Source organism: Colias eurytheme, chromosome 12 (genome assembly GCF_061535395.1).
Source record: "Colias eurytheme isolate Ceu_HAF_F1 chromosome 12, ilColEury1 Martin Lab GWU primary, whole genome shotgun sequence".
In the NCBI taxonomy this organism is placed as follows: domain Eukaryota; kingdom Metazoa; phylum Arthropoda; class Insecta; order Lepidoptera; family Pieridae; genus Colias; species Colias eurytheme.
Genome location: NC_142991.1, coordinates 9,786,701 through 9,800,295, shown reverse-complemented (window position 1 = coordinate 9,800,295; position 13,595 = coordinate 9,786,701). Strand labels below are relative to the sequence as shown.

Sequence of the window (13,595 nt, the reverse complement as noted above, 5' to 3'; positions counted from 1 at the left end):
AAAATCCAAAAAATAAAATTATACCCAATTCAGACCATTCCAATTTCATGTAATGATAATGCTCTTAGTATCATGTCGACCACTCAGAACACTACAAATGATAATGACCTTTAAATTTACCTGATGACCTGTTATTTTGAGCAGTGGAGGAAATAATACCGAACTAGAAGTAAGGATTTTGTAGGAAAGTATGGGTTCTTGACCTCTTGGTATAACTGACTTGTTATTTTGGACATTAGGATAATGGAAAATATTGTAAGTACCTAACAGCTTACTAACCATAATACACGAGCAAAATAAAGATATTTGACTAAATTTTATTTGGATTAAATGCTTCAGAAGTCAGAACTAGTTGTTACTTTGTGTGAAGTATGGATAAGTTAACTATAGAAACTACTACATACTATTAATTTTTCTATGGTATGGGCTGTACTGATTCGAAATTATTTATTTAGACCTTTCATTTCTTGACTAACAACTCGCCGATATAAAGTATTAAAACCAATCAATACACTTCAATAATTTATTATCGACTAGGTTTCCGCCCGCGGCTTCGCCCGCGAGAAAAACCCGCATAGTTCCCGTTCCCGTGGGATTTCCGGGATTGCGTCATTTTCCCGGGATAAAAAGTAGCCTATGTCCTTTCTCGGGTATCAAAATATCTCCATACCAAATTTCATGAAAATTGGTTCAGTAGATTAGGCGTGATTGAGTAACAGACAGACAGACAGAGTTACTTTCGCATTTATAATATTAGTATGGATTATTGTGAAAACATAAACAATTCATTCATAACATTAACACAGTAAAATCTAGTTTCGATGTGGTTTTTATTATTCTAAAATGCGGTTCCATCCAAACGTAACAATTGTACTGTAAGTTGTAACTTACGTCATAACATTTACTTACGTTTAGCCTTTGGCGAAAGATGCGGGTTCGAATCTCGCTTGTGATCGAATTTTATCTTTTCTTCACCAAAGAGCTTAAACGAAATATCACATTTTGCCATGTTCTGTAATAACTCAGGCCCCGGAATCACAGATACAATAGAAAATATATTGTGTCGTGGACCGATCGGGCCGTTCGGGGCTCAATGGGTTAAATATCGATGAGTCATAAGAGAGAAAAAATACTTAAAAAAACAGGGTAGGTATATTTGCAGGTGATAAATTAATTTGATTCAGAAAGTATTTTAAAAATAAAATGTTTATAAACAAGTAGTCTGACAATATATTGGTGTTATTAGAGTTAAAAGATAAGTACTTTTAAAACATCACATCACAAATGCAAAATTACAACATTCAACAACATTCTTTCAATATAGTAAAAAATTCTCTTTGTTCAGAATACAGCTTTAAAACTTATTTCCCTTCCATATTAAAATTTCTTTAAAAGATACAAAACATAAGGAAGTTTAACATAACATCGAAGTAAACTGTATCACGATGGAACAAAGAGATAAAATTAAGGTTAAAGGCCCCCTAAAAGGAATTCACTGACACTGTACTGACACGGTCCAAATACTTATGACCCTTCGAATATTTGGAGGTTATTGAACCGAATTATTCGAAGTTAAATATGGTTCGATAGTTCCTCGAAATATTAAAATATGAGGTCAAAAGTCTTTGATCTTTTCATATTTATTATTGTGAAGAGTATTTCAAATTCAACAAAGTACTTCTATACCTCAATTTATTATTTACTAACAGTCCGCCCCGGCTTCGCCCGTGGTACATGTTTATGTTTTTTTTCCCTAAGAAACATCCTCATACTTCAAGGAATATTATAAAAAAAGAATTATCAAAATCGGGACCGCGTGGACCGCTAGTAATATACATATAGATTTATTATTAAGTATACAGTTAAAATGTTATTGTATATTTTATGTTTGACTCAACGATAATTTTATGTTCTAATCTGATATTTTATAGTATTTAAGAAACTTCATTTTGAAACTCTAGCCATGTAGTGACATAATTTATATTTAAAAAAAAAGGCAACACTTCCCCGTTAATTTAATATTATCTATGAAATGTTATACTAAATATTGAAGAACTTTATCAACTTGATAGTCTAAATATAAAACAGGGTTTTCATTCAGAAAAAACATTATTACAAAGTGTGTGGGCTTATCAGTATCCGGCGGTATCAGACAGAATAATTGTGTATTTGATACTGTTAGATAAACAATGTTTTACGTAAACATTAACGAGCTACGTCTCTTTAATAGTTATGGTACTAAATATAGATACGATGATGTTTATGTGGATAGACATATGATAAATATAACAGAAGCAGAATTTGTGTGGATACTGCTGAATCTATACTAATATAGCTTTATAAAGCTGAAGAGTTTGTTTGTTTTAACGCGCTAATCTCGGTAACTACTGGTCCGTCCGTCATCAGTCTACGAATTTATTCAAATTTTTGGCAAAAAAAACCACCTTTTTCCTACCTCTATTCGACTTGTTTTGGAGCATGTATGTGATCTACTTACTGTGTCATACTAGACCACAACAGTAGGTACAATCTTTAAAAATATCAAAATAACCTTTTATTCCCTGCTGAAAAACTAAAAATGTCCATCTCTCATAAAACACCCCATATAAAATAGACACTGGTTTAAAGATCAGCTTGATTAGAGCGTTCGACTTGCTAAATATCTTCCATGTACTGCTTGGGGTCTCTTGGCTCTTTGTCGTCGAGCTACTTTGTTTCCTATTCCTATTGCAAGCCATAAAATATGTTCACCAAAACTAACCTGTCATGCTGTATCAACGCTATCGAGCTAGCCACGAGGTCCTCAAACTGTTTCTCGCTAGCTGAACTGCCCTGCCTCTTGTGATGGTGTGGCGTGTTGGTCGCTGACGTCACTGGAGAGGGCTGCACGTCCACCGCCTTGGTTAGAGCACTCGACTTGCTGAATATCTTCCATGTACTGCTTGGTGTCTCTTGGCTCTTGGTTGACGAGTTGCTCTTCCAGGGAAACACGCCTCTGTAACAAAATGGGTGGTTTAGAATATGCTGGTTAGTGGTAACTTTGCTATATTTGTAAGTACACTAATGTAATTGAAATGTATTATTAAGTATATTTTGGAGATTTTATTTTTGTTTTTGTAGGTGTGAAGGTTTGAAAGGACAGTACCTATTTGTTACTTCTTAATGTTAAAACAGTTTGGGAACTTGGAAACTACGAGAGTGAAAGTTCGCTAGTTAAATTCTTAACACATCGTTTCTTGTTAATAATAAAATAACGAAAAAGTTTAAGTGACCTTGTACTAAACAAACTTAAAGTGTCATAATTATTAAGTGAATTCTTAAATAATAAGTGAAAGTTAACATTTCATAAACATATAATGCAATATGTTTCTGACGAAATAATATTCACGAACATAATTATTATAATTTTGGTCGTTATTAATTTTAAATAGCAACATCAACCATTTAACAATTACACATAACAAACACACTATGATTGTTTGTATGTTTATTTAAGTTCATTTATATATAACTAGCGGCCCGCCCCGGCTTCGCCCGTGGTACATATGAAAAATAGATGTTGGCCGATTCTCAGACTTACCCGATATGCACAGAAAATTTCATGAGAATCGGTCCACCCGTTTCGGAGGAGTATGCAGACTAACATTGTGACACGAGAATTTTATATATAAGATTTATACAATTTCATGTAAACAAACTACAAAAGTTATCTAATCAAAAATCAGATCCTAACACACACTACTATACAATCGTAAATATTTTTACTTTTCTTCACGTCTATAAAAAACACAGGATTACTTGATTACAAAAATTCTTCACATCAAAGCTAAATAGAAGAAAAACGAAACACATTCTTAGAATACCATACAGACAAGAGGACGTATTTGTTTACGTAGAAACGCTACACATCCGGTACTTAGACAAACAGACAGTCAATTAAAATGCTCATATAATCATCTTGATATAGTCCAGCTGAAGATGAACCGGTTCTTGTAGATCATATTCATAATGTACTTATAGTGAGACTACTAATCGTTACTACGAGTGTTCGATCATACACATTATCATTGATTGGTTTTAATGTCATGAGACTGTTTTAAAAGGCTCGTGGAAATATGACTCTTCGATTATAGAGTATAAAGATGTTAGTCGTAAATTATGCTTTAGATCCCCTTCATCAAGAGAAATAAAAGTTAACGATAACAGAAGGAAATCATTTCATTGATAAACTAGCAGTCCGCCCCGGCTTCGCCCGTGGTACATATTTACGTTTTCTCTACATAAAAACCATCCTCGTACTTCAAGGAATGTAATAAAAAAAGAATTATCGAAATCGGTTCAGCCGTTCTCGAGTTATGCGCTTACCAACACATTTTGCGATTCATTTTTATATATAATAGACTACAAGCCCGCATAGGACAAAAATATGGGTCAAATGAACCACCAGGGGACATATCTAGAACGATAGCAGAGCAAAAAATAATAAGATTAATCACTATGCCGTCACTTGTAAGCTGTCCAACTGAGTGCAGATGAGAATTGAAAAGTACAGGTAGACTCGGTAAATTTTGGTCATATATTTTTGTACGGCATTCTTAACCATCGATAGATCCATTAAAAATAATAAGAAACCGCTCAGTGCCGTACAAAAATGGTGGTCCACCAAGTCGGAATTTTTATTTAATTTCCGAGAGTTACCAGGGGTAAATTTGGTCATTTGACCATGTACGGCATCTGTGTCATACTATTGCTATACTGCTTTTAATCCATTATTACGCAACGCCGTTCAAAAATCATGGGGACAAGGGGAAAAAATCGAGAGTTGCAATCCCCTCTCTTTCCCCACTCCACGGGGTCATTTGACTAAGTACGGCTTCGGTTCCAAAACATTATCTAGCACTCAAAAGTACTATTAAAAGCAATGCCGTCAAAAAATAATTGTTCTTTTAAATGTATACCAATAATCATCTTAATTTCATCGAATTCTTGATATAAAGAGCTGTAAGGTCATTTGACCCTGTACGGGAACTTTTTTTTTAACATGATATTGTAAAATTCAATTGTTGTATAGTATTGCCGTTCAAAAGAAACCGTTCTAAAAAAAGTTATAGAGACATGCAAAACCAGAAATTTTGTTAAAGTTTAAACATCGTAGATTAATGAAATATAATAGTTTTCTACACTTTATCCGTTGTTTTAAATAGTATTAACATAGATAAATTAGGAAAAAACGATACCGTACATTTTTGTGCAGACCACATCTTTTAGGCTGATGAAAGCGACGAAAGCTACAATTTTAAGGGTGCTTTATGGCCATTTGATACAGTACGGCATTAACATATTTTTACCCAACTACGGCAAAGCAAAAGGAGGGTTATGGTTGTTTATAGGTCATGTATGTATGTTCATCTATTCCCTCGTAACTTCTAAACTACTTATCAGAATTCGACAAATGACATATCATTAGAAGCGTCTGAATTGTTCACTGGATAACCAGCGACCAGCTAGCTGAAGGCCATATGGGGTTTCACAAAATCTAATGTGGCGCCCTCTAGCGGACAAAACATACAGAGTAAAAAAATAAAGTTAAGATAAATATGCAGTATTTGGTATCATTTGAAAGCGCTTTACTTGTACATTTTGAATATGTATATATTACTAGCATTTGCTTGTGACTTTACCTGTATTCATGGACTGATTGCATATAATTCACATCTTTTCGTTCATAGCTTTTTTATTAGTTCATCAATTCACCTGACTCCGACTTTCCAAGGTGATAATTAACCACCTCGAGCTTCTTAATATTAATGTATATTTATATTTTATTATAAGAATATAAAGCAAACATTTCGTTATATGGATTTTTTTCTTTTTCAGATTTTTCCCCTTTGAACCAACGAAAATGTACGGCACATGAAAAAATATTATCTATGCATAAAATACTTTAAAAATAAATTTATTTCGTGTTGTGTCAAATGACCCCCTGGAGTGGGGAAAGAGAGGGGATTATAACTCTCGATTTTTTCCCCTTGTCCCCATGATTTTTGTACGGCGTTGCGGAATAATGGATTAAAAGCAGTATAGCAATAGTATGACACAGATGCCGTACATGGTCAAATGACCAAATTTACCCCCGGTAACTCTCGGAAATTAAATAAAAATTCCGACTTGGTGGACCACCATTTTTGTACGGCACTGAGCGGTTTCTTATTATTTTTAATGGATCTATCGATGGTTAAGAATGCCGTACAAAAATATATGACCAAAATTTACCGAGTCTACCTGTACTTTTCAATTCTCATCTGCACTCAGTTGGACAGCTTACAAGTGACGGCATAGTGATGAATCTTATTATTTTTTGCTCTGCTATCGTTCTAGATATGTCCCCTGGTGGTTCATTTGACCCATATTTTTGTCCTATGCGGGCTTGTAGTCTATAAGACTATACCATCTTGCCCAAATTCCCTCCATCTATCCATCCTATACAAATTTTTCTAAAGACTCTTCATACATACATACTCTATAGCAATTACCTAAAGAATGTATTCAATTAAGTTTGAAACCATGTGAACTTATAGCACAGAATTCTTATAGGTTCGGTACCAAGCGCGGACCGGCACGGCGCGGCGCGGGCGCATGACTTTTTGTTACAAGCTTCTATGTTCTGAATTATGCAAGGTTTATGTGAACCAAGTTTATGCGCTATTCGCTATTGTTTCGTTTCGCTATTGTAGTTCATGATTTAAGATTGTAATGGCATGGCCATGTATACCAGTTTCGTAAATAAATATATTACGTATATTATGTTCATCCTGTATCATCGTGTTTTTATATTAATTGGACATTTGACTGGTTTTTATGTTGATACAAGGAAATCGATGTTTGTAAACATTGGAAGGCGAAAAGGTGTTTGTAAATATGTATTAGCATTTTGATTTGATGGAAACTTTAAATAATGAGGTCTATTTTCTAAAGAAGTCCTTCTGTACTTTCTGTTTAAGTTCAACATGTTTATTCATTAACTAATAGAAATAAGAAATGAATAAAAATATGAAAAAAATAATGGCTAGATTAAACAGATGTCGAGTTGCCAGCAAATTATTATATTCTTCCAATATTAAGCTTTTTTCCTAAACCACCTCATCAGTTCATCACACCATATCTTATCTACTTCATTATTCTCCATAAAAATTCTTAAAAAATTCTTAAAAAAGAACTACGCATCAAATCTAACTTCGGGCTGCCAGCCAACCTCTCACGGTGATTATCAACTATTGAGGTTTACGAGCACTCTTGGCGTATTATCAAAACATTAAGTACATTCGTTAGGTGTTTTATTATTAGCTGTATGAGCTGTATCGTAACTCTTGATATGAGTAGTGTTTAGAAAACCAATCCACACCAAGAAAGAAGAAAACTTCAAGTGCCATAATATTTGTACAATATTGCTGTAGAAAAATATAATAAATGGTTTAAACTCTCATAGAAGCCGTTCTGCTGGTAATATTATGGGCTGTTGATGAAAGTGATGATGATGACGATATACAAAAAAAAGAAAGGTCGAAGATTGCAGCTTGTTATCCATACTAATATTATAAATGCGAAAGTAACTCTGTCTGTTACTCAATCACGCCTAAACTACTGAACCAATTTGCATGTTTGGTATGGAGATATTTTGATACCCGAGAAAGGACATAGGCTACCTTTTATTGCGAAATATGTACCACGGGCGAAGCCGGGGCGGACCACTAGTAACATATAATACAGTGAACCTTGAATCTTGATCCTTCGAAACAATCAAAGGTACGAATGAGATTGTTTTATTCGCATAAATGTTTTTTTTTATCCTACTTGTTCTACTAGAACATTCTTATAATTGTATAGATCAGTAAGATTCCATTCTATGTTATATAGTCTATTCTATCGTGATAGCCCCGATGCAAGCGTGACCTCAACATTGGAACTCCCACGTCAATAAGAAGCCAATTAATCATATGATAATACTTCATAAATGGTTTTATTAATGAAAGACTTTTAATCAGGAAATAGCATATTTGAGATATTAATTATGTCCTAGGCGGATTTCCGTGCGTTACTTTTTCATTCATAATCTGGCTCCTTAAAAGGAATTCTCTTAGTAATGAAAAATTCGGAATTGGAAAGCAATAAGACGACTTAGACTATAATATTTTTATATTTACAGCGAGAATAAAATTTACGGAGATGAAAAATGTAATATAGGGAATGGAAATTTTTATAGTAACGCCTGCCTCACAACAACGTAAAGTGCATAAAAATGGATTTGTAGAATCTGAATCATTAAGAAAGCATCTGAAGCCAGTTCATATTGAAGAAATAATCAATGTAATTGCTATTTACCGAATGCTCTAAATGGAATATAACCTAGTTGTAAAAATAATGGCATGTCCAATAACTGATGTAATAATGAGCCTTGAAGGATTCTCGTTACTTAACAATTATCACGATAACGCAGTTATAGTGATCACGCTAGATCAGTTCGATACAATCATTTGTTACAATATTTTTTCTTATAAAAATATAGTGAGTGCACCTATACTGTATAGTATTCCTTAACGATTTTTGTACACTATTATCTTGATTTTCTTTAAAAAAAACAACACTTACATAGGCAATAAATGGACAAAATAATAATCTAATTTTAAGAGCCACCTCAAACCAGAAACATTTAATTGGCTAGCGATTTTGTCCAAGTTCAAACGGGATAGAAACAATTTGATAATAAAATCTACCTATCTATGATTGGAAAACCATCATTATGATATATGATATTATCTGATAGTAAAATGAATAAGGATAATGGACAATGTTTATATTTATTTCAATAAAAGCAACGCAGGTTTTTTTCCACGAAACCATAACACATGGATCTTCCATCGTATTTATAAACCGATAGTTTTAGGAAAATTTGTTACATAAATATTATAAATGCGAAAGTTTGTGAGGATGTGTGTGTATGTGTGTATGTTTGTTACTCTTTCACACAAATACTTCTGAACCGATTAAAATGAAATTTAGCACACATATAGAGGGTAACTTGGATTAACACAAAGGATAGGTTTTATCCCGGAAATCCCACTGGAACGGGAACTATGCGGGTTTTTCTTTGAAAACGCGGGCGAAGCCGCGGGCGGAAAGCTAATTTATTACATAAATGTAACTTACTTGAATGCTAATAAATAATAAATGAACAAGTACTTACATATAGGTATATCCATACTAATATTATAAATGCGAAAGTAACTCTGTCTGTCTGTCTGTCTGTTACTCAATCACGCCTAAACTACTGAACCAATTTTCATGAAATTTGGTATAGAGATATTTTGACACCCGAGAAAGGACATAGGCTACTTTTTATCCCGGGAAAATGACGCTATCCCGGAAATCCCACGGGAACTGGAACTATGCGGGTTTTTCTTTGACTGCGCGGGCGAAGCCGCGGGCGGAAACCTAGTGATAATATATAGTACAAACTTTTAATATGAGATTTTATTTACGTATAAACGAACGATGACACGAGAACACTTCAAAAAACATTATTTTGTAGCTCACATAAAACAAGTTTTTAAAAACAAAAAAAAATAATAACTCGCGACGATTCATTCGTTCACCGTCACAATAGCAACAGCTGTTTTAACAAACACGATACTACGTAAAACAAAAACAAAGCTTGTACGAATTGAATAAACTAGAACATTCTATAAAACCAATTAATCTTATATATAAAAATGAATCGCAATATGTGTTGGTAAGCGCATAACTCGAGAACGGCTGAACCGATTTCAATAATTCTTTTTTTATTATATTTCTTGAAGTACGAGGATGGTTCTTATGTAGAGAAAACGTAAATATTATGTACCACGGGCGAAGCCGGGGTGGACCGCTAGTATTAAATAAACATGCGCATGTTATGCCCTATTATGTTTTTAAAACGATAACAAAGATGGCCGCTCACAAACGTTAGCACCATTATATAAAACCTCTGAATTATTTATCAATACAATTTTCGAAGCAAAAACCAAAACAAAATCTACATCTGTATATTGAACTCGTTTTTTACAACAGCCGCGACGAGTTGTGACGTCATCAATGTATATTGTATAGTCAATAGTGTAATTGATATATTAGTGTAGCTTGACCTCCGATTGCATGCATAATGTAAGGTCAGAATATAATATTATAAGCAATATTGTATTCACAATATATGATAAGTGCCTATATTTACGTACCGTTTACTAAATTGGTCACATCAACATATTCACAAAATTAAACCTTGTACATTATTGGCTTCTATTATCTTTCTATTATATTCTAAATACACGAATAATTAATAAATAAAAATAAACATAATAATTGTGGCTGTATGAGCGGGTGCCACCGCCTAACATTTATTAAATCTGCAGTTTTTGGCGCGTGACAAATGCCGCGCAAGGTGTATCATTTACATTCGTATCATTTCATTGTTTGGTGTTATTGACAATCGTGAGTAATGTTTTTTAATATATTTAAAAAAATTAAGTAAAAAGGTAACAAAAATATTATCAGATAAAGCACATAATTCTCGGTTATACATAAGGTTATAAAGCTTATTGATACATAATTATAATTTAAGCCAAAACGCCCAAACTTCAAAATAAAAAGAAACAAACAAAAGCAGATCTATGAATTTAAAAATGTCATTCTATTTATGTTTTAAGTCATTCTATTGTTGTTTTAGCGACATTCAATTATTATTTTAGTACATTTGAATTACTTATTATTAGATGTTGTTTTTTACCATCAATTTTAAACCAACATTATCAAAACACGGCGTCTATAATCAAAATTCAAACCGTATTAATATCCGCCATATGCAGGCGTATGGAATGTTGGCACCGCATTCCGAAGCCATAAGCCGCCCATTTTGTATTCAAGGCACCACTTCGGGCCCCACATGCCGACCGGCTATACCAACACGTTGTTTTGACAAACTATTATTAGCGTGCAGATATCGCTGCATTCTTTACGATCCAATTAAAAATAGGAACGTTCTTTGTGACAAATAAAATTTGAAAAATACGGTTTTAAATACATAGAAATTATTGCTGTGTGGGTGTTTTATTTTTTGTTTATTACATAAAAATTAATTGCAAACGTTATCGCTTTGTGAATTCTTTTATAGGTTTGGAGAAATTTATTTCAAAGAATTTTTACAATTCACTTAGTATTCTAAATTCAAAAATATACACCTATGACGTCACAAAATGGCTCTGAATTGATTTTATTCTTTGTTGCACAGTATTGAAAACAATGTTGAATTCCATACGCGATTGTAAAGGAATGTGAGATAAAAGTTAAACGACATATCGACTTCCGACTTCCGTGTGAGTTGTGAATTGTTCTTTATTGTTATGGTTTTAACGTTTTACGTAATTATAAATTGTGTGTTTCACTTTCACGTTGTGATAAGAGTAGTTAAAAAATCAAGAGGTATCTTAAAGATACGTACTCGATGAGAGTTAGATATTAGCAGGATTAGGGTGCGTTTTCACCAATAATATTGTGTTTGTAAAAAGTAAAAACCAATCATATCGCTTCATTTACTATGAAGTTAGAAGCGTAGCGTTTGAAACGATGTCTTCTATTGGTTATTTACAAACACATTCCTAGCTACACATCCTCGCACATTATTGGTGGAAACGCACCCTTAAATTAGATTTTTAGATTAGAATATTCTCACTGAAAATAATCTTAAAACTGGCATACACATTTTAAACTACATACGTGGTCCGGACCATAAAAAGTGTCTAATATGTCATACAAATAGGAAATACCACTTGCCAAATATGAAAATCGCGAACTGCTTGATGATATCATGACGCATTAGATATTCACATTTTCTCGCGTTATTCAACGGTTTCGAATTGCATATGAAATTTATTATTACGTGATTTTAACATGAATGGGTTTATAGAACCCGCCGCTACTGTATGTTTCAGCTTATTTCTAGAGTAACAGTCTTCTATAGATGTTTGTGTTCATAATGTGTGTGTCATTCTCTTCTTATTTTTGACTAACAAATACATAATAATATGAACATAAAAAAGACGTGTGGCACTCGCGGACAGCCGCGGTAAAGCTATTGCATGCTATGCCTTAAAGCCACACCTCCGTGCCCGTCCCCGTGGGGAGGGGGGGGAGCGTGAGGTTTTTTCGTTACGGAATTTCTGCATTCGGTCCCCGCGCTCAGGGCCCGCGATAGAAGCTATGCAATAGCTTAAAAACAGTGATGGTGAACAGATTCAGATAAAATTTTGGAATCACATGTACACATTTCAATTACATATTCATGAACTAGAAATACAACTACGTACGTATAAATTATTATCTCTTAAATCGTGTGCTGATTGCTTTGTCATTTTCAATGATATAACAGTTGCTTCCATTGCGAAAAAAAAAGTCGACAAAAACTGTGAATATCCGTCTATTAATCTGCAAAATGAAGTTAGCATTCAGGCTGAGATTCAGTTGATGAAAGGCCAGAGTCGTATTTAGGCAGAAAAAAAAATATTTATGTATAGAGGAGAAAAAATATATTTTTTTCTCCTCTATACATAAATATTTTTTTTGTTTCAATTCAATATAAAGCCAACCCCAATATTCATTACAACATATTACATAATATCATTCATAACAAAAAAATATATTCTGAAATACTAATTTTTTATTGTAGATAGGGAAGCGCTTGACCACAATCTCGCCTGACTTTCCATCTAAGATGGTACGCGCTTCCCTAGTAGGTACCGGTTCACTCTTCGCTTAAAGGCCACTTTGATAACAATTTGTTTTGTTTTAAGTACCTAACATTAATTTTATATGCATATTTTTTTTTATATCAGAGCAAGCAAAGGAGCAGGTGGGCCACCTGATGTTAAGTGGTCACCACCGCCCATAAACACTTGTAACACTAGAAGCGTTACAGGTGCTTTGCCGGCCTTTTATGGACAAATAAGCTCTTTTCTTGATATATATGCATATTTATTTAAGCAATGTTTAAGAGCAATAAAAAGTAGCTCATTAATATTTGGCACTACCAAATACGTACCAGCAAATACTAAAGGTTAGAATCGTGATCGTCTTGATGCGTCTCCCACGAACCGTAAAGGCGTCTACGATTGTCCAACAAATTGTTATTTCGCACAGCATTCCTCACTACGTGCCGAAACATCTTTTTCATCATTTCATTGTTATTTCAGTCTTATATAACGTTTTTGTGAAACAATGCTCCATTGATGTAAAAAATTACATTGAAGTTTGATTCAACACAATTTTGCACATTTGTGTTTGTATTTTTAGGCCTTTGTGATTTTATTTCAAACATTTCATCAGTTATTAGATTGTATTCATAGTTAAAAGTTTCTTATTTAAGTGCAGTTTTTAAATGATACATATTATACATACCTTCTTACGTTATTTTGTGTTATTTGTTAATTCAGTACGAATTTTACATCACAATCCAAAAAAAACAGACAAATTTCAACCTTAACAAGCTTATACAATAGTATAAACATACACTA

At 33.4% G+C, this 13,595-nt stretch overlaps 1 protein-coding gene across 1 annotated transcript in view; it reads right to left on the bottom strand.

Moving 5' to 3' along the window:
- Nucleotides 1–13,595, bottom strand: part of LOC149904231 (TBC1 domain family member 12-like) — a 45,069-nt gene that overhangs the window by 13,075 nt on the left and 18,399 nt on the right. The window contains exon 2 of the mRNA XM_090108128.1: nt 2,762–2,995. Within this exon, the coding sequence (XP_089964254.1) occupies nt 2,762–2,995 (234 nt within the window). The remainder of the gene's footprint in view (nt 1–2,761; nt 2,996–13,595) is intronic.